This window comes from Pelodiscus sinensis, chromosome 27 (genome assembly GCF_049634645.1).
Source record: "Pelodiscus sinensis isolate JC-2024 chromosome 27, ASM4963464v1, whole genome shotgun sequence".
In the NCBI taxonomy this organism is placed as follows: Eukaryota; Metazoa; Chordata; order Testudines; family Trionychidae; genus Pelodiscus; species Pelodiscus sinensis.
In genome coordinates this window covers 9903969-9925695 of record NC_134737.1, presented here as the reverse complement: position 1 = coordinate 9925695, position 21727 = coordinate 9903969, and the positions used below count along the sequence as shown (strand labels likewise).

At 53.3% G+C, this 21727-nt stretch overlaps 1 protein-coding gene across 5 annotated transcripts in view; it reads left to right on the top strand.

Annotated features, from left to right (window-relative positions):
• The window catches only part of MDFI (MyoD family inhibitor), a 49864-nt gene extending 28946 nt beyond the window's left edge, over window positions 1–20918 (top strand). For 2 of the 5 annotated variants that reach the window (XM_075909888.1, XM_006119327.4), the window contains exons 3-6: window positions 3673–3888; window positions 14421–14690; window positions 15615–18549; window positions 19411–20918. In XM_075909888.1, coding sequence (XP_075766003.1) covers window positions 3673–3888; window positions 14421–14690; window positions 15615–15871 — 743 coding nt within the window. In that variant the 3' untranslated portion in view covers window positions 15872–18549; window positions 19411–20918. The remainder of the gene's footprint in view (window positions 1–3672; window positions 3889–14420; window positions 14691–15614; window positions 18550–19410) is intronic. The other 3 variants (XM_075909891.1, XM_075909890.1, XM_075909889.1) reach the window with 3 other exon arrangements.
• Window positions 20919–21727: the final 809 nt, after the last annotated feature.

Sequence of the window (21727 nt, the reverse complement as noted above, 5' to 3'; positions counted from 1 at the left end):
TCCTTTTCCTCCTCTCCCCCTGAGGTAGGGAAGGAGGGGGAGCTGAGGCACTGGATAGATTAAAAGTTAACTATCCAGGAAATCAGTAGCAGAGCTCAGCATCAAATCGCAAGTCTTTCAAGTGCCGAGCTAATGCTCTGTCCATCCTCCCCCAGCCTTTTGGTGGAGCATGCCCTTCTATACCCCTGCTCTTCTCTCTATTAGCCTCTTGGACCTGTTCCAGAGTCCCTTAGCGTGCATGCGAAGATGCCACTGACCCCAGCAGACTTTGGATCAGGCCCTCCTCCCTTGTGTCATTATGGCCACGCTAATTATATGTGTGAGGTCTGCCTCCTTTCCTCCCCGTCTGCCTCCTTCTCCGTCTGCCTGCATGTAGGATCTCTTGTTATATCAAGTATAATGAGGGGTCCAAGGCCTGCCTCTCTCTCCCCGCCCTCTGCCCCTTCCCGCCTGCATGTAAGATCTCTTGCTACAGTCAGTGTAATTATGGGTGCTCGGTCTAGCTTTATCCTCCTGAGGTATAATTTAGCTTTATATAAAGTGCAGTTCCACCCCAATGCTGCTGCACCTCCAGCCCCTGTGGTATAAACGGTTGCTATTCTGAGTGCCAAAAGGGTATGGGGGAGGGGGAGAGGTTGATAGGCGGTCTGGGAGGCCCGCAGAAGACAGTGAGGGGGGCTCGGTAGAAAGGGGACGTTTCTTCACGTTGGCAGTATCTGAAGTAGCTTTGCCTGCACTAGAGGAATAGCCCGAGTTTGATACACCCTGTGTCCAGACATCAAAGCCGGCTCAGGGGTGTGACAAGCCAGCCTGGCTGCTGTAGGGTTCTTGCCCACCCTCAGGACTAACCATGACAGAGCTTGAATTCATGGGGCTGGAAATCCGTGTTGTGTTGTGACAGCAGAGCCAACTGAAGTTACCTGGAGAGGGGGTGGAAACTCCATCCCTGGAGGTTTTTAAGTCTCAGCTTGACAAAGCCCTGGCTGGGATGATTTAGTTGGGATTGGTCCTGCCTTGGGCAGGGGGCTGGACTTGATGACCTCCTGAGGTCTCTTCCAGCTCTATGGTTCTATGAGCAGAGCCAACTGAAGTCGTCCTCAGGCTGTCCCACGGTAGCTCGCCTCACAAGTGTGCAAGGCCTGGATTTTGGGGAATCCTTCTGTCAGCTCCACTGCATTCCTACCAATACCCCTGCCTGCTCTTGTTCCCCCTCCTGCATTGGGGGCACCCTCCTCCGTGCCCACTGCCACGTGCTGAGGGTGGCACATCTGATTTGCCCGTCTCCTGCGGGCCGAACAAAAGCCACGCCAAGGGAACCTGAAGGGCCTGTCAGCTGGCTGTAGCTGAAGCCTGGGTGTGTGGCAACCAGTGGCTCGGTTTGTGAGGGTGAGAAAGAGCTGTACCTTTCTAGCAGGCTTCGGGAGCACGTGGCCTATGCCGGAAGACTTCCTCCTTCTTCTCACTGGTCTCACGGTGCCGCTTGTCAGCTGGTGATGCAGCTGCAGTACCAGCACCCCCACCTTTCTCTTGCGCTCACTGGCCTCTTCCTCCCATCTGGGGTGTTCCTCAGAGCAATGCCCTTCTAATGCCCAGGATTTCGTGGCAGTGCCCTACGTCCATGCCAGCGAAGATTCCCCCAGCACAGGGCTTTGTATTCACCCTGCTGTGAGAAAGCACAGCAATCCGTGTCCTGGACAGACCCCTTAGCAGCGTGAGCTCCCCTCACTAAGCTGGTAGCGTGGGCTTTCTCCCAGCACTGCCCTACCCATGCCCATGTGGGACTCCCAAAGGGGCCGAACGAAAATGCCAAATATTTTTTCCATGGTGGAAGAGACCTCTGTTCCAATTTCATTTCAAGCCACGGTGGAGACGGCTACACAGATCGCGGCCGGGCGCCTCCCTGCCGAGGTTGTCAGATGGATGCTCGTGCTGCTGTGTAGGCATCGTGTTTCGGGTTGGTGCTCAGGTTCAGAAGCTGGGGGTGGGAAATGGGCTTCAGTATGGCTCAAAAAAGATATTTTGGCCTTGGAAAAGGGTTCAGAAAAGGGCAACTAAAATGATTAGGGGTTTGGAACGGGTCTCATATAAAGAGAGGCTAAAGCGACTGGGACTTTTCAGTTTAGAAAAGAGGAGACTGAGGGGGGATAGGATAGAGGTCTATAAAATCATGAGTGGTGTGGAGAGGGTGAATAAAGAAAAGTTATTTATTAGTTCCCATAATAAAAGAACTAGAGGACACCAAATGAAATTAATGGGTAGCAGGTTTAAAACTAATAAAAGAAAGTTCTTCTTCACACAGTGTGTAGTCAACCTGTGGAACTCCTTGCCAGAGGAGGCGGTGAAGGCTAGGACTATAATAGAGTTTAAAAAGAAGCTAGATAATTTCATGGAGGTTAGGTCCATAAAAGGCTATTAGCCAGGGGACAGAAATGGTGTCCCTGGCCTCTGTTTGTCAGAGGCTGGAGAAGGATGGCACGATACAAATAGCTTGATCATTGTCTTCGGTCCACCCTCTCTGGGGCACCTGGCACTGACCACTGTCAGCAGACAGGATACTGGGCTAGATGGACCTTTGGGCTGACCCAGTACGGCCGTTCGTATGTTCTTATGAGCCATATCTTCCGAGCGCTGTCTACATGGCTGATTTGACATTCTCTCGTGTGGGCGCTGCAAGCCCAGGCTGCGGACCAGGCTAGGAGGCTCCCTGCCAGGAACGGCATAAGGGGCAGGGCAGTTTTGCTTTCCACAGGGTACACAATTGGGCCTAAGACCTGGTGACTGTTTTGAATTGCTGCACCTTCCTGGGAGCACGCTGACGTCATGCCCCAGACATTCGAAAATAACCGGGGCTGGGATTTAAACAAAACCAAACAACACACCAGCCTGTTTCGGTGTAAAAACACCCTGAGACACTGTGTGATTTTTAATTGTGAAAACCTGGTGGTTTCAAAATGATGCAAAAGGAAGGCTTTAAATCATGATTGGAGGACTTCAGTAGCTCAGCAAGGGGGGAGTCTATTTCAGGAAGGTGAGGTTCTGTGACCTGCAACATGCAGGAGCTCAGACTAGATTGGTCTTAAAGTCTGAGACGCTTATTTAATTGTTCCTGGTCACAGACTAGGAGCCCACTGTGTTAGGTGCTGTACAAACACAGAGCATGATAGTTCCTTCCCCCAGAGAATTCACAGGTGCTCAGTGCCGGCCCGACTCTGTTCCAGCAAAGTCCAGGGAACTTTTACCTTTAACTGCACAAGGAGCCGTTGGAGTTGGACCATGCTGAACACTTTTGAAGATGCCACCCCAAAAAGGACCAGATCTTCAAGGGGTGTAAATCAACGCAGCTCCCTTGGCTTCACTGCAGCTGTGTCTGTTTGCACTGGCTAAAGATCTGGCCTGAGGCTTCTTAACTTCCTTGTGAATGGTCTGCCTGCTGCCTTTGCACTGCTTAAGGGTTGTGAAGCTGGAACAGCTGATGGAAGAGGTGTCTCATGATTTCCTAGAACTCCTCCCTCAGTCTGTCTGAACCCATTTGTCATCTCTTGTCTTAATGTAAGCTCCTTGGGACAGGAACTGTCTACTTTCTGTGTTCGTACAGCACCTAACGCCATGGGTTCCTGCTCTGTGGTATACTAACACACACAATAATAACTAGAACCCTATTGTCTTTCTCAGATCAGGAGGAGATCTCGTGCCCTTCCTCCACGCAGAATCCAGCGGTAGCAGTGTCTGCTCTGTGCCACACCCCAGCCTCTCCCCCTCAGGCCCCAGCAACGGAGGAGAAAGAGAAACTGCCAGAAGACAAGTCCCCGAACCTCCTGGCGAATGGAACCACACCTCCCCAAAGCGAGGCCACATCAGAGTTCATGGTCATGCCCGAAGCTGTGACACGTAAGTCTCTGCTTCTTTCCCTTGGGTTCTGCAGGGGCGGGATTGGCATCAGGGCCTTGGTTCCCTGAAATCACTATGGTACCTCTCCATCACTTGAGGGTTCAAAGAAACGCATAAATTATTTAGGGCAGGGACTATCTTTCCATTTTCAATATGTACAGCGCCAAGCACAATGCTTGTAGGAACTACTGTAATACATATAAAATAATTTCAGAGGCTCCTAGCAAGAGGGGGCCTATCCCTGTTCTTCCATTATACTCCCACACCCAGATAAAAGCAGGGAGCTGTATTTGTATCCAGTACCCTAGTAGGCGGCACTAGTCTGGGTGGTGAAAGTAAGAGTTGCATCCAGTGAGGGGATTGTGACTGCTGGTATTAGCGTGCCCTGCCAAAGTTAAACATAGGGACATGTGGGAAGAAAAATGAGGGACACACCTTGTGATATGCACCCAGAGGGAAAGAGCTCCGGCTGAAGAGACAGAATGGGGAAATGAAAGGGGGTTTACTAACATTAGAGACTGTCCCTCCTACCCCAGCCTGTAGGTGAGTTAAGCAACTAGGGGTTGGACCCTCGGGGAAAGGAGAATGAAGAAGTAGTAGGACCAATCCACAGGGATTGTGGGTTTAAGGCAGGAGTGGGGAACCTCAGGCCCAGGGGCCGGATGCAGCCCCCGGTTTACCTGGATCCAGCCTTTGAGGCTCAGGATTCCCCCCCAGTATTGGGCAGGGCTGGAGCACACAAAATTTACTAGCTTGGGCCCCTCTAGGTTGTCACACGCCGGTGATGCTGCTTTGTGGGGTGGTTACACTGGAGTGTGTGACAACCAGGCAGGGCAGAGCTTTGGACAGACACTTCCTATTTACCACAGGGGAATGAAATACAATGAAAACGGTTCTACCAGAAGCTACCAGTAAAAAGTCACCATTTCCCACCAGTCACCCTGCTCTGTTGGAGACATCCCTGGCATCCGAGGACAGGGGTGGGCAAAAGGGCCCCTGCGGGTCAGATCCGGCCTGCTAAGCAAGTGGATCTGACCTGCTGCTACCCACCCCCAGGCCTTAATTGGCCTGGGGGGCGGGGGAGCATAGGAAGACTCCTCCCGCCCTGCTAGAAGCAGTGCCGTGCACTGCTTGCAGGGCGCTGGGAGAGCGGAGGAGACTTCTGGCGCTCCCCACCCCCAGGCCTGGGGGCAGGGCAGCTGTGTGAAGCTTCCTTCACCCTGCCTCGGCACTGCGGGGAGGAGGCTTCCCACGCTCCCTCGCCTGCAGGCTCTGATTGGCCTGGGGGTGGGAGAGCCAGCCAAGCCTCTTCCAGGGCATGGGTGCCTAGTGAGAAGGGGGAGCAGAGGGGCTCCCCCATTCCTGTTTAAGCCCCGCCCCTTCCGGGGTGGCCTGGGGCTATGTCAAAATTTTTTGAAGTGGCTCCCGGGCAAAAATTATTGCCCACCCCTGTCCTAAGAATTAATGGTGGTATCTCAGTAGGATGGTGAATGTTGATGAAGGTGGCGTTTTAATGATGACTCCTGCTAATTGGTTCATTGCATTATAACTCCTTAAATTCTCCTTGAACTTGCAGTTGGATAGAAGATCTTTCTTCCTCTCCTGTACTCACCTGCCATATAACGTTTCACTGTGCTGTTAAACAGCTATTGCGTTCCATCCCAAAGACAACTGCATGTTTGGCGGTAGAATAAAGCCACTCATCTATCTCCCTTGGAATGTGTTGGGATCCTTTGAGTTGAAAACCACCCTGGCACTGTAAGGGAACGTCTATACAGCACCACGTAGCTCAAAATAAGCTACGCAATTCCAGCTGCGCAAATCGTGTAGCTTATTCCAAGATAGTCTATTTCAAAATGTGGTGCTGTCTGCACAGCACCAAATTTCGAAATAGATCACTATTCTAACAAGTCCCTTAATCCTCATGGAAGTTTACCAGGGCGTCGGAATAGCAAGCCTGTGATTTTGAGAATATTTCGAAATAACGGGCTTGTTCCTAAGATGCAGAAAACGTTATTTCGGGATACCAGATGTCTCCTGAAATAGCGCCGCTGTCTAGACGTACCCTAAGATATTATTATTAACTCAGAGGGAAAATTCTGGCCCAACGTCTCTGCTCCTCGGTGCTTGTCTGAACCAGGGCATGATTTTGATTTACAAACAATTTAATTCAAGGAATGCAAGGGAACAGAGCAAGCCAAACCATGTACACCAGGCGCTTTTGTGAACTCTGCCATGTTCAGAAACATTTAGTGACTGAAGGCTGTAGAATATTTGTGGGGAGTGGCTGGGGAGGAGGCATGTTTGAAATTCCTGACTCGTGCTTCTGATTTTCTCTCCCTGGACTGCCCCAGGGGGCCTTTCTTGCAGGAGATTGAGCAGCCTAGCATATTGCAATCATACTGGAACTCACTAGTATGAGACTCTGTCTACACCAAACGAAGGCAGGGGACCTGGTTTGGACAGGGCAATAGAGCTTGTTTCCCCATAACTGGGTGAAAAAGACGAGTACTTAAAGGAGGGAGTGTGTTCTAGAGCAGTTCAAACTATTTTTCTCATGATCCAGGTGAAGAAAATTGTTGGAGCCCGTGATCCAACATAATGTGACTGGAGAGTGGGCTCTGGGATGGGGCTGAGGATGAGAGCTTTGGGCTGTAGGAGGGAACTCCAACTTTGAGGCGAGAGGAGCTTATCTTGAGTAGTTCTCGGTCAGGGGTGCAGGAGCTGAATCTGTTGCCGGCTGCTTCTGGGGCGCAGCACAGTCTGCGGTGCCAGGACAGGCAGGGAGCTGCCTTAGCATCCCCACTGGTTACCTGATCCCCCTTCAGCAATAAGACCCAGGGCCCGACATTCCACAGCCCAGTCCTGGGTTGCAACCCATAGTTTGAAAACCCCATGGCTAGTGGATGTGGTACTTAGTTAGGAACTCAGAAGACATGGTTTCAATTCCCAGTTGTGCCTTTAACCTGCAGCCAATTCACTTCCCTTCTCTGTGTCTCCATCTAGACCAATGTTTCCCAAATGCTGTTTCGTGGAACCCTGAGGTTCCGTGAAGTGAAAATAAGGGTTCTGCAAGAAGATTCCATTACAATAAGATTTTATAATTTAAAAAAATTACTTATATTTAAGCATTTATGAGTTTTATTGAAAATGATTTTCATTTGTGTTTGCCACAATAAGTGTCCATGTGAAATGCCAGCTTAGCCAGAGAGTGGGGATGATGATGTCACTACTCAGCCCTGATGTTCATATATTAGACTTTTATTAGGGGTTCTGCAAAATTCTTTTGAGTTTGAAAGGGTCCCGTGGCCAAATAAAACTGGGAAACACTGATTTAGACTGTAAGCTGTTCAGGGCTGGGACTGTCTCGAAGGGTACATCTACACAGCAGTGTTATTTCGGAGTAACTGACGTTATTCCGAAATAACACAGTCTGCGTCTACATTACAAGCAATTGTTTTGACATAATGTCAAAATAATGTTGAGCTGGAGGACTTCTTACTCCGACTCCTGTAACCCTCGTTGTACGAAGAGTAAGGGAAGTCGGATTCTCCCTCGGACTTCCTGCTGTGTAGACAGTGTCAAAAGCCAAAATAAGTTATTTCGACTTAAGCTACGCAGTTGACGTAGCTCGAGTTGCGTAGCTTACTTTGGCTTTAGCCCTGCTGCGTAGACCTGCCCTTACTATGAGCCCATACGCAGGGGTGGCCTGAGGCGGGCTGCGGCAGCTAGCACCCCAGACGGAATGCACGATCGGTGCCCCCGCCTGCACGGCCGTCAATAGCGTGATGTCTTCATTGGGCGCCCCGTTGAAGACGGCGCTCTAGGCGACGGCCGAGTCGGCCTATATTCACGGGCTGCCCCTGCCCGTACGGCACCCATCACAATGGGGGCCGGATTTGGGTTGGAGACTCTCTCTGTGTTTCCATAATATAGATACTAGTTTAGTCCAGTTGCAAAGACACAAAAAGGCCCTGCTGTATTTTATAACACGGTTCAAAGTTGTAACCAGACCAGGGCAACCAGATGATCATTGATTGTAAATGGATTCCCTGACTCTGAGGTGCAGTGGGCTTTTGGCAGGTGGACTGTTTGAGTTCCACTGAAAATGGGGCCTTTTAGAGGGGCTGGGCCCAGAGAAGAGTAAGGGTCTACACGGGGGTGGGCAACAATTTTCACAAGGGGGCCACTTCATGAATTATGGTAAGGAAGGGGCGGGGCCTGGAGTGGAAGGGGGCGGGGCTGGGGACTAGCCTGGAGAGTTGCCTGGGGATGGAGGCTTTGAATTAAAAACACAGCAAAGGGCTCGCGGTTCCCAGCCCTGCCACTGCTGCATTGACTGGCAGCTGCCCAAGGGTGCTACGGCTATTTAAAGGGCTCGCGACTCCGGCCTCCGCCGGGATAGCACCGCAACTGGGAGCTGGGAGCCATTTAAATAGGATCCTTCTGCCTGGAAATGTGTTGGCACAGGCAGCAGGATATAAATAGAAAGCAGCCAGATGCAGTCCGCGGGCTGGATCAAAGTGTCATCTTGCCCAGCCCTGGTCCAGCAGACTGCACCATCTCTGCCTCTTAAACACTAGCCTCATGACAGGCCTGAAACACCCCCACCCCCGCACTCCTGGTTATTGCATCTTCTAGTCCCTTTTACAGTAGACTAGATCCCATTCTAACAGACCACCTGTGAGCAGTGCGCCCGGGGGAAGAACCGTGGGGTTGGCCTTGGCATGGAGAGCATGTTGGGAGACCTGGGAAAATGGTAATAAACAGCTGAGAGCAAAAAACTTATCAGGGCAGGCAGGCCCCACTGGTAATTTTCTGATTAGAAGGACTCACCACTATGTAATTTCACTCCTGCCACTGCAGTTAAGGTTGTGTGGGAGCCAACCCATGTTCTCGGGGGTACATCTAAACTCGGTTATAACGTTCACTTTGAGCTTACAGACACAGTCCGGTTCAGAGGACAGTTGTGTTTGAAAAGCTTATACGTGTATGTCCGTGTGTAGATATTTTATTACTAGGCTGTGCATTCTGTCCCTGTGCTGAGACAGGGGCCCTATTGTACTAGGTCCTGGATAGACACACAGTATACTGCATAGACTGTGTGCCAGAGAGCTTACGGGCTAAATAGAGAAGGCAGAAAGGAAGTGGTATTATCCCTAGTCCGGCCTTCTACAGACAGGGAGAAAGTTCAAGGCCTTGTTATCAGAAGTGCTGAGAAGCCACAGCTTCCGCAGACATCTTTGAATGACACAAGGAACCTGTGGCAGAAATGGTTTTTGAATTCAGCCGGATGCTTTCACCACACGACCATCCTTCCCCTCGACACCGAGGTGATGATCTGGGCTGCCATGATGATGCGGGATAAGCCACACAAGCTGAGAGCTGGATGCAGTGCGGGCGCTTCGGTTGCGTCTTGTATGGATCAGCAGCGGCTCCCACATTAAAGAAGGAGTGTGCGGACTGAGAAGGCTGGGATGATGAGGCTGGCTTCAAGTGCAGCCCCTGATTTTGAGTGGCTGCTGATGGCAAGCAACTTGAGCAGTGACGCAGTGTTGTTCTGTGTTCGTACAGCCCCTTGCACTGGGGAGGCGTCCTGCGCCGAGGACTGGGACTCAGGGATGCTACAATAATACAGACAATAGGTGATCATCATGGAGGGGTTTGACTGTCTGAAGAGCCAAATGTGTTCAGCTCCCAACAACGTCAAGAGGAAATGAGCGTAACCAAGCCTTCTGGAACCTGGAACCCTAAACCTCTTCAAAGTGCCCCCCTTCCTCCCACTTTGGGGCCTGTTCCTGCTTCCACTGATCTCCAATGGGGACAGGATCAGGCCTTTAGGGTGGCAGTGGGAGAACATCCAAAGGTTCCCTGGTTGGAGAAGCAGCTGCAAGTTCAGATCCTGCTCTGCTCCATTGCTGGGCATGTTGAGGTCATCGAGTCCAGCCCCCGCCCAAAGCAAGACCAATCCAACTAAATCATCCCAGCCAAGGCTTTGTCAAGCCAGGACTTAAAAACCTCTAGGGATGGAGATTCTAACCCTCCCTCCCCCACCTGGGAAGCCATCCCAGCGCTTCCCCACCCTCTTAGGGAAATATTTTTTCCTAATATCCAACCTAGACCTCCCCCACTCCAACTTGAGACCATTGCTCCTTGTTCTGCCATCCCTCACAACTGAGAACAGCCTCTGTCCATCCTCTTTGGAACCCCCCTTCAAGGAGTCGAAGGCTGCTCTCAAATCCCCCCCTCACTCTTCTCTTCTGCAGACTAAATAAGCCCAAATCTCTCAGCCACTCCTCATAAGTGATGTGCTCCAGCCCCCTAGTCATTCTGTGTTGCCCTCCGCTGGACTCTCTCCAGTGCGTCCACATCCTTTCTGTAGTGAGAGGGCCCAGTATTAAGCGCAATATTCCAGATGTGGCCTCACCAGTGCCAAATAAAGGGGAATAATCACTTCTCCAGATCTGCTGGCAACACTCCTACTAATGCACCCTAGTATGCCATTAGCCTTCTTGGCTACAAGGGTACACTGTTGACTCATGTCCAGCTTCTCATCCACTGTAATTTCCAGGTCCTTTTCTGCAGAACTGCTGCTTAGCCAGTCGGTGGCCAGCCTGTAACAGTGCTTGGGTGCTCATGTACTTTCAGGAGCTTCTCCTCCTGGCTCGAAATTGACAGTGAAAATCACAGAAGACCTCACAGAGACAAAGGTCCTTTCTTATCCCCCTCGCACTCCTCCTCTATCTATCCCCTTCCTTCTTCTTCACTTTGCCCCCCTCCCCTTTTCTGGGGAGAGCGGAGAAAGACACAACTTGGCAAAACCTGCTTCTTCCTTGCCAAGCATTTCCCCATCTCAGCTAGCAAGTTCAAGAAGGGAAGGAATCAATGCACCCACTCACAAATCCACTTCCTCCAGCCGGGTCTCCTCTCCCCCACCCGCCTTGTTACACCCCGATGAAGGTCCTTACAAATCACCAGGCAAAGCAGATGTGTCTCTCTCCCCCCATACACCAGAATAGGAGGGATGTCCCAGGGAGTCACTAATGCCTGAGGCATGTCCTAGAACATAAAAGAGGCAAGGGGAAAGCGAAAACAAATGGAACCTAAAGGAAGGTGTTTGTGTGGGAAGTTCCACCGCAGAGCATGCTGGGAAAACATGACTGGAAATGGGGGTGAAAACGACCGGCAAAGTGATGCAGAAATCACCAGGCTGCCCCATGCAGAGCTCGCGGCCCTACTAGGAAAACAAGACACCGTTTTCTTGCCTCTGTCGATTTTGTTTTTGCCTGCAAGCGGCCTGGCACCCCGGCCCGCGCGAGACAGAAGCACCTTGTGTGCGGAGGTCTTGCGCGATGCAGGCCCGGCCCTGGCTCGCTGATTCCCCGAACAGAATGTGGCTACTGTTCCCCGGCTTGGCTCTCGAGGCCTTTGCCCTCGAGCCTTTCTGCTGACTCATCGCTTGTTTACTGACGAAAGAGAGAGAGAGACGTTTTACAGTTTGGCACAGACAACAGCCGGCAGAGATTTATGTACTTGGTTATGTGGCGGGCGGGGGAGATGATTGGTTAACCCTTCCTGATCTGGACGCCAAATCCCGTCTGGGGCACAGATCAGGCTGACTAACCATGCGTGAGGGGAAGGTAGGATTAAAATATTCCCCAAATCCCTTTGCTCGGCCAAGGTAAAGTGTAGATATGCAGCCATTTGGCCCCAGCCTGCCTTGTTTCTGCAGAGGACAACAGGGAGTTTGCAGCTAAAGCAGAGGTCTGTTTGCTTCCCCTTTAACCTTCACCCAGGAGTCGTGGATCCCTTTCATGACGACATTGATGTGTCTGGAGAAATCCCCCTCCTGGTTCCTATAGGGCGTCATCTTCTCAAGCTCTCTTCTGACTTTCAGTCTGCTGGGAGCAGAGAAGGGGAGGTAGATGGGATCCCTCTCCCCACCCCCCCAGGCTTTCCAATTGGAACTCGTAACTCCTGATGCTGGCAGTGTCCGGGAGGAATTGCGGATCCCCAGCTGACCACCGCAGGCTGCGGCAGTGCCAGCCTCGTTTGGGAAATGGCTCTGTGGCTGAGCTGAAGATGTCGCGTGGGGGGTTCAGCCCAGAAGAGGTTATATCCAGGTTGTTATTTAGACCCTTTCTGGCCCACCAAGGTCCAGCCATCTTACTGCCAGAAATGGAGCCGAGGCGGGGTGGACAGCACCTCCCGGAAAGGAGTAACTTCCTTACTTGGTAGCAGCAGTAGGCTTTTATCCTTTCTACGGACCTGGTTCTCAGGTGAGCTCAGCCTCTTTGGTGTCGAGCCTGCCTGTTGGACTCTCTTCTTTCCCTTCCTGTTGACATGAATATCTTCTAGGGCCCCGTCACCATAGTAACTGAATGCATTGCCATTTTGGCTGTGTTTATCCCTGCAACCCCCCTCGCAGACACTGAAGCAGAGACACTAAGTGACTTGCCTGAGGTCACACAGAGCAGACCTCCTTCAGCCCAAGACAACTGTCTAACCACTAGGCCATTCTTCCACCCCAGGACTCCACTCCCTCGTCCCTTTGTTTTCCATTCCATCTCCTCTAGCTATGCCCCTTGCTCTACTACATCGGCATCTTCTGCATTTCTCCCAAACCTTTGTCACTATTTGTTTCCGGGAGGGGGAGTACAAGCCCACCCACATCTAAAAGTCCCTCCCCCAGCTTTGCAGAAGGGACCACTGGACCCAGGACTCAACAGATCATGGGGGACAAATGATGAAAAATGTGGTCGGGGTGAGGGGTTCACCACTGAGGTAGAACCTCATGGTCTAGATATGGCCTTTGCTGACTGCCCTCCATAAAAGGTTATGGAGAATATCCAACATGGTTTTGTCAAGTACAAATCATGCCAAACCCGGCTTTTGAAAGGGCCTAGTGGGCGGGGAGGAAGGAATAGGGTGATGTTCCTTGATTTTAGTAAGGCTTTCCCCACAGTTTCACATGACATTTTCATAAGCAAACAAGGGAAATGGAGTCTAGCCGAAATTACCATAAGGTGGGTACGCAGCTGGTTGAAAGACCATGCTCAGAGAGTAGTTCTCAGTGGTTCACGGTCAGACTGGGAGAGGATATCTAGTGAGGTCTCCCATAGGGCCTGGAAGACCCTATTCAGTATTTTCATCAATGACTTGGATAATGGAGTGAAGCACGCGCTTCTAAAATTTGTGGATGACCCCGGCTGCGAGGGCTTGCAGGCGCTTGGGAGGATGGGGTTAGGATGCAGCAGGCGTTCTGGGGGCGGAGAGTGAGCGGGGCCACGGGAACGGGAGAGTGGGTGGGGCCATGGGAAGGCAATGCCTTCCGCTGCCTCTTACTCCCGCTGCCCCATGCGCCTGCCCTGAAAAGCTTACGGCCTTGTCCTGCTCGGTTTCTCTGGCTATCGCTGTTGACTTATTGGGTATTTTCTCGTGTGCAGCAGCACCACTGCCTTATGGGATTATGGGGGATACAAGACTGTTGAGGGCTGCATGTGCATATTGGAGATTGTGAGCTAAACCTCTCTTTCCTGCAGTCCCCCATCCTTCCCACACTGCTTAGTCCAGGTCAGGACATGAGGAGATCAAGGGCATTTCTACACCAGGAGATTATTCCAAAATAACTAAATTCGAAATAATAACTCCTGAAATAACAATAGTGTGTCCCCACTCCAGGGGGGGCCTCGAAATGAGTCCATGGCAGGCTCCATTATTGGGGACGTGCTGCCTTGACTTAGAGCCCCAGGAAACACGGAGGGGTAACTACTTCGAATTACTCTGGGGAGAAGTTATTTCAAAATGCCAGCAGTGGAGCGTCCACACGACCACTATTTCGAACTATTTCAAAATTAGCGTTATTCCCTGAGGAAAGCAGGAGGACAGATTTCGAAATAACCAGCTCCTTATTTCGAAATAACGGGCTTGGTCGTGTGGATGCACCACTTATTATTTCGAAAAAGGGGGGTTATTCTGAAATAACTCCCTAGTGTAGATCCGGGCCCAGTGTGCTGGCAAGGGAATGGGGTGGGAGCCAGTGAGAACCACAGACTGTCTAGGTCTGTCCACACTGCACACTAAACCCAGGCTCTGCCTCAGGGTTGAGCCCAAGGCCCCATCTGTCTACACACAAATCAGTCTGCTGGATCAGCAAGCTCTCAGGGCCTTAAGATGTCAGGAAGGTGACTCGGGTCTGAGCCCTGCCACTTTGCAGTGTGGACACAGCTTGAGCCATAGACCCGCATCAGAAGGTCTGTGTGGTGCAGTGTGAATGTGTTAGTGCTGCTGTGAGACCTGGGGCCAGTTGTCAACCCAGGGCTACAATGCAGTGTGAACACTCCAGCTTGGCTTTGGAAACGCCACAGACACAGGCCTGAGGCCCACACGCCTGGGTTTAGAAAGCAGCCTGGCCACCCGCTCTGTGTCCACCAGCATCGATAAAATCCCCTGCCTGCCATGTGAGCCAAGGCCGGTCTTTTCTCTGCCGATGGGAGCAGCCCCTCTAACCCCCTGCTCTCTTTTGCCCACAGTCCAGCCCCAGGTCCGAACAACCTTGCGGAGTCTCCAGCCGTCCAGCCCCATGGACTGCACCCCTCTGCTGCAGAACGGCGCCGGGCGTGTCCCGGACCCGGGCAGTGCCCACAGAGGCGCGGGGAACGGTGTCCTCGGCACGCTGCCCGGTTCGCAGAAGCCTCCCCGGAAGCTGCAGTCGCATTACTCCATCAACAGCCAGGGCAGCAAGAAGAGCAAAAGCAGCTCCAAGTCAGCCTCCTCCCAGATCCCTGCAGAGGCGCAAGAAGGTATCAGCTGCCCAGCACCCTCAATCCTCCACTCATAGGCACAGGACCTACAACGATCGAGAGAGAGAGATGGGCGCACCTAGGATGAAAGGGAGGGGACCCACAGTTATTGCTTTGTGCAGACTGCCCCCGGGTGCTGTGCAAGCCAGGGAGTTGGGTGGATCCTGGTCTAAATCCTCCCCCACCCACCTGCTTGTCTATTTCCCTGGGCTGGTTTCCCCCTTCGGGTCCTCTGCCCCACCTCCACGAGCCCCGCGCTGGTTCTGTCAGTTCTGGGATCCCCTGCACCATTACCACATAACCTCACACGGTGTTGGAGCATCCCTCTCCCCCCCCGCAGTGTCCCTCCGAGCCCCCCGTAATATCCTTCACGAGGGGAGAACTACCCCACCAGCCCCAAAGATTCCGGATCACCCCTTCGCCTCCTCCTCACTGCCCATTCTGGTGAAGCGCTGTCCGTTTCTCCCTCTTTGGTGAGTTCTTGACTGCCTTCAGGTTTCGGTCAGTCGGTCTGTCTATCGGAGGGGTTTATGGTGCTGCCCATCACCGTTGTATCCGGGCACCTGCCACACAAAATCAACAGCCATCGCCAAGTCCCGAGAGGAGTCCATGGGGTCTCTGAGCTCCCAAGGCAGCTCAGGTTGGCCCTGTCGTGCCATTCACGGGCCTCAGCCTGTGTCTGCCGACACCAAAGGCCCCATAACCAGCCACCGTGGGCACAGCAGCCCGAGCTGGTCTCAGATCTCTGGCTGTGGGTGGTGTTCTTGATGGGAACTGGGATCTATAGGGTTAAACCTGGGGGAAAAAAAACAATGCCTGTTGGGACCGTTACCATCACACCTGGGATGGTGTCCTGCTGGTGTCCATGATTAACAGTCCCCTTCATTTCTGTCCCCTCCCTCTCCTGCGCCTCCCTCTGCTCAGACTGCTGCGTCCACTGCATCCTCTCCTGCCTCTTCTGCGAGTTCCTGACCCTCTGCAACATCGTGCTGGACTGCGCCACCTGCAGCTCCTGCAGCTCCGAGGACTCCTGCATCTGCTGCTGCTGTTGCGGCTCGGGGGAGTGCGCCGACTGCGACCTGCCCTGCGACATGGACTGCGGCATCGTGGACGCCTGCTGCGAGTCGGCCGACTGCCTGGAGATCTGCATGGAGTGCTGCGGCCTGTGCTTCTCCTCCTGAGGGGAGGTGGGCAGAAACTCGAGGGGGCGGTGGAAGAAGGAGGGGGGCCTGGAATTGGGGGGCCCCTCCCCCGGTCCCGCCTCCCCTGTGGCGATCATGCTTCTGGGAACCACTTCGGCCTGCCCCACGTCGTGTGTTCGGAGGGTCCTGCCGCTTTCCTGAGCCAACGTTAGAGAAGGCCACGGGGGAGGCAGGAAAAAGAGCCGTGAGGGAGACCAAAGACAGCCTGAGGCTGGAAAGCGCCCGCAGATAGGAGTCCCCTCCTCACTACCTCCCCCGGTGCTGTCCGGCCTCCAAGACTAGGTGACACCCCACCCCCCGCGCACCTGGCGCAGGGATTGAGACAGCAGCTTCCTGCCATCTGAGCCGAGAGCAGGAGTCAAGTCTTATGCCGCGCCTGGCGGCCACGCAGAAGCCCTGAACTGCCTCGCCGGGCGACGCTCGGACCCGCCCCGAGCCCCTGCCGTCCGAGGACTCCGCAGGTGGTGCTCTCCCAGAGCTGGCTGGCCCAGCGCCCCGCTGGCTGACGGCTGGAGCGGGGTAACGGCGCGAGTGCCCCTTGGCTGGTGCCTGCTGAGGGCAGCTTCATAGGAGCTTCCTTGCTGCTAGTTCCCACCTACAGCAAAGGCTTGGTGCCGCTCGCTAGGGTCCTAGGCAACTCGAAGGAGCAGGCCAGGGTCCCCTGCTCAGCAGCCCGGTATCATGAGCCCACGGAGGCAGGGCGGGGTCGCATCTGGCCTGCCAGCACCCAGGTACACAGACCTGTTTTCACAGAGTCCCCCCGCTCTGGCTAACCTCACACCCCGCAACCTCAGCCAATGGGGCCCAGCGTGTCCGAATGACACAGCCTGCGCCGTGGAAATGGCACAAAACACGCACCGGCCTCAGCATCCCACTCCGGACAGGAAACGGTGGTGCTGGGGAGGTGGGGACGGTGAGCTTGAGGGGGGCGGATGGGGTTAGAGATGGAACGCCTCGGCCTCCCTTTGCTGTTGGAAGCGGCTTCCCCCCGCCCGCCTTCTCGGTGCTGAGGGAGGCAGGCAAGTGCAATAAACTCTGCCAGCCACGCTCTCTTGTAGCCCCAGGACTGAGGCTCTTACATGTGAGCGTGCACACACGTGCGTTCGCGCACACGCTCGTGCACGGAGCCTTTTCCTTAACTTCCCCTGCAAGCGGCTGACAAAGGATCCCCTTCTCCGCAGAGCGGCTGTGTGTCCCTGAGCAGGCTGGTGGGGAGAGGCGATTCCAGACTCCCCGGCTGAGAAACGCCTTCTCTCCCACTGACCGGGGGAGGCCAGCGCTGCCTGGGCGTGACTCAAAGGTGGCTGTTGGATGCTGCATCTGCCAGGAGGTCCTCCACAGCGGCAGTGGCACAGGCAGTGACTTTGGGCTCTCTATCCCCTCTACCCCCGCCCAGCCTGCTTGGCCCGTCCACCACAGAGCGTGACTGCGGGGCAGGGTGTAAACGCGCCTGCCAGGGCGGGGCGCAGTGCGGTTTTCTCTGATTTGTTACTGTAAATAAAGACCTTCCTGCATTTCCGGCCCCGAAGGCTGCTGTGTCGTGTGCTCAGCCTAGGGTGGCCCCAGGGGGCTAGGGCCTGGATCCCGGCAAAGGGCCCCCAGGATGACTTTAGCCCCCACTGGCCTCGGCTTGCCTTTCAGCAGTGGCTCTGTCGGGGCTTCGGATGGGGTCAGGGACCGAGTGAGGCAGGGAGTGTATCCTCCTCGTTCTCTCAGCAGTTAGGGTTGCCAGATGGTCTCCCAAAAAATATTTTTGGTATTTTGTGGTCGAGCAAAGAAAAAAAAAAAAAGGAACATGGGATAAGCGGCGATCGCAACCCCCCCTCCCAGCTGGGACTCTCAGGCTGGGAGGCGGGGTCATGATCACCGCTCTGGGCACTTCAGAAGCCTAGCCGGAGCTGGGGGAGTGGCTGGGAGTCCTAACCACTTCCCCCGTCCCCGGCAGGCTTCTGCGCAATCACAGGCTCCTAACGCTGATTGTGGCCCCGCCTTCCAGCTGCTCTCCCCGCCCACGCCAGGCTTCCATCCGCTGCGCAGCCGGAAAAATCAGAATACTGGACATTGCACATGTCCAGTATTCTCTGATTTTTTTTTACTGGACAAAGAGCGCAAATACTGGACACCTGACAGCCGTATCAGCAATGCCCGCTGGGTGTTCTCCCTCTGGGTATCACGCTAGGGGTAATAAGGGAGAACCGCCAGAGCAAAGAACTGCTGGTCTTTGTCCCCCACTTGAAGACAGGATACTGAGACGGAAGCTGGCTCAGATCTCTTCTAGGGTTCATCCCCATGGGCCTATCCAACACTCCCAGGGTTTGTTCCTTCAGATCTGCCTTCGGTACGGTTCGGAGCTGCCACCCAGAACTGGTTTTACCTCCCCTTTCCACACCATCTCCCCCCACCTCCGCACCCGCAATCCGCTCTGCAGGCTCCGTGCCTCCTCTGCTTTGCTTGCCTCTGAATCTGGAACACAACAGCTGCTCTGTGCTCTGTCCTACAACTGGGTCTTGTTAAGGAGGGGAAGCCAAGAACTGCGGCTGCAACTCCAACAGCTGCAAAGGGAGCTCGGGGAGGCAAGAGAGACCAGGATTGGCCACGCCGAGCGTTCCAAAAGCATCGGCCAGGCCCCAAAATGTCACGAGATCAGCGTAAAACCCGTGAGTTTTCAGTGGCACGTTTGGGGGTTCTTTTGGTCGCCTTCCGGGGTCTGAGGTTTTCCCCCCCTTTTCCAGCTTTTCTCGACAGGCCCAAGGGCTAGAAAGTGTCTTTTAAAGACTGCAAGCTGAACATCTGGTGGAGTCACGGGATTCCAGGACCTGAGGCTTGAAGAAAAGCCGAGAAGGTTGCAAGGCTGCCAGTGACATTGCAAAAGTTGGCAACCTGGAATTGGGTTAACACCCTAAGTTTTCACGGGAAGGCCTGGTGAAGACCACAAGCATGCTGGAAGACTGTCCCTCCAGTACCCCCAGTACCTGGAGAGGAACAGTGGATCATTGAGAGGGGAGAGTTCTCCCGACGGAATCCATCACAGCTTTCCCTGCTTGGATAGCCCTTGGCAATCTCTGCCTATAGGGAAATGCAGTAAGGGTTCCCAAACTGGGGGGTGTGCTCCCCTGGGGGGGCATGAAGAAATTCTGGGGGGGGCTTGAGACGACCAAGCTACCCCCCCCCCCCCGCTTCCCCCCTCATCAATCTCACCAAGGCAAAACAAGTTTTGCTGCTATTTTTGTTTTTCAGCCCCAGGCAGTTTCTTTCTTTCTTTCTTTCTTTCTTTCTTTCTTTTGCTCAACAAGTTTTGCTGCTATTTTTTTGGGGGAGGGAGGGGTCTCAAAAATCGAAAAGGGGGTGTGATGCTGAAAAGTTTGGGAACCACTGCAGTAAAACCTAAGGGGGGGTCTAAGCTCATCTCGGGGCTGGGGTACGGGATCCTAAGCCAAAGGGGCCAGCTGGCCAGCGTGAGACATGCTGCTTTTGCGCTCTGGGGATCAGATCTCACTGAACCAGCTTATTTTTCACAGGGACACCTAATGCAGCACGGAGCCTGGCATAGCGAAAGGCGACAAGCGCACCTTGGGCCTGATCCAAAGCCGACTGACGCCAGTGGCAAGGCGCCTTGTGGCCACAGTGGACTTTGCAGCCGGGCACAGTCTGGGCAGGCTGGCGGTGCGAGCCGTGTGAGCGAACAGCCTGCAACCCAACCCAATCCCCTTTTCCGGTGGTGCAGCCAGAAGCAGGGTACAGTCTGTGGCTGAACAGAACCTGGTTGGGGAGAGGTGGAAAAGGACCCTTCTGAGCCTGTTCCGGGGGGGGGGGGGGGGCTCCTCCAAAGTCCATTAACATAAATGGGAGCCCGTCCATTGGGCCCTGGATCAGGCCTTTAGCCCCCAAACTGTAACCTTGGCAACCAGGAACAGGGTGTTGGGGGGGAGCAGGACAAAGCCCTTTGCCTTCCCCACCTCACGGCCTCACTTGTGGTGCTAATTAGCGACTGCTGGCCGCTCCCGAGCTCCCCCCTTGGCTGGCCGGCGTGCCAGCTGGGGTAATGCACTCTGCCAGGGACACTAATGGGGACCAGATTTCTCCAGCTGCGCCGGGGCCTGCTGTCAGTAGCACAGTGCATGCTTTTGTCCCTCAGGCTGACAAGAGGGGAGTGGGAATGTGCACATACCACGCTCTCCCCGCCTCCCTCCCGTGTCTCTCCCGATCTCAGCACATCTGCATCGCGTGCTTCCCGATGCTGCATGCGGGGAGAGGCATGTACGCGCCGGCCAGCCCTAAGGCGGAGGAGCCGTCGGTTCTCAGACGGGAGCTTCGCCTGACTGCCCTAGTGTCACGACTGTTCCTTCCTGTGCACTGGATGAAACCCCATGAGCCGGGTGGTCAAGTCAGCATAGCCACACATCTCAGCACACATGTTAACAGGAAAGGGGCCAGATTCTCAGAACAGCTCCGCACATTGGGCTCTGTGGCAAATACATCCCCGATTATGGGTGAAGAGCCTTTGAAAACTTGTCCCACTAAACACCGCCGAGTTTACTGTGTTCGTGAGAAAATAGGATCTCCTGGGCCACCTTAATTTATCTGCCCTCATACATAAGTGGCTTAAGATTTGTGGGTTAAGAAAGGGAGTTTGGTTTCTCTGCTTCGTGGGGAACAATGTATTTCTAAATGTATGTGATATTAACTCCTACAGACGACTGCATGAGAAAATGCACATAAAAATCACCACTCACTGGAACTGGGTCTAATCTGAAGAGAGGTTAAATGCTGAAAAGTGACACTGTGAAACTGGCATCAAGAGCACATCTGGGTGAATAATGGGTGGTGGTGGTTGTTGTTTTGTTTTGGGTTCATTGACAAACTGGAAAAGCCAAAGGAAACAAAATCATTTCTGGGCTAACATCGTGTTTTGTTTGGAAACAACTGTTTCATTTTGATTTTTTCCTATTGTTTAACGGTCTCAGCAGGTTCGCTAGCAAATACAAGGATGTTTTGCAACAAAAAAGTTGTTAAAAAACCAAACTCACCCAAGTGTTTCATTTAGTTGTTGTTTTGTTTTGTTGTCCAAATGGATAATTCCGTGAAATTGACATAAAGTTGTGACTTGTTGCAGTATCACAATATCTGCCTTTCAAAAAAAAAGTTTCATGTGAAAGGCGGATTTCTCACAGCTCTGATCAGAAGGCTCCAAATTGTTTGTATCTCTGTGACTGCAGATCAAATCTACTTGGCATACAAGGATAATGCTGCTGTTAGCTTCCTACCAGCCAGCCCTGCAAATTCTGAGAGACAGGCTGGACTCTTTCCTTCTTACTCAGATCCAACAAATAGAGCTACTGAACCATGCTCGACTCCAGCTCACACCCACCCAAAGCAGTATGGCTTCGGTGGAGTTCCCAGGAGCAAAGAGAAGTCAACAAACTGGAGTGTGACTATACAGGTTCACAATTACAGTGCAACCGATCCCGTCGTTTACACGTGTGCAAAGCGAGTGGGGGTGAAATGCTGCTGCTCTCATTTGATGGCATTTAAAACCCACTGGTTTTAATGCTGGCACAATAAAGCCAGAACAATGCTGAATTAACACCACATGGGGCAGCATTTCGGAGGAAGAAGGTGTTATTTTTAGAGAACCACGCTGCAAGCCTCTGGACTCTCCCTGGCTTTTGTGTGCTATTGCAAACTCAGCATGATTTCTCCTCCTTCCTCAAAGTCTCTCCCTCTTGATCTTTGTTATACTCCTTCTGTTGTTTTTTTTTCTTTCTCTCTCCCATCCTTGGTTTCTTCCTCATGTCTTAACGCATTTTCAGCGGCTTCCCTTTCTTCTCCTCCTTC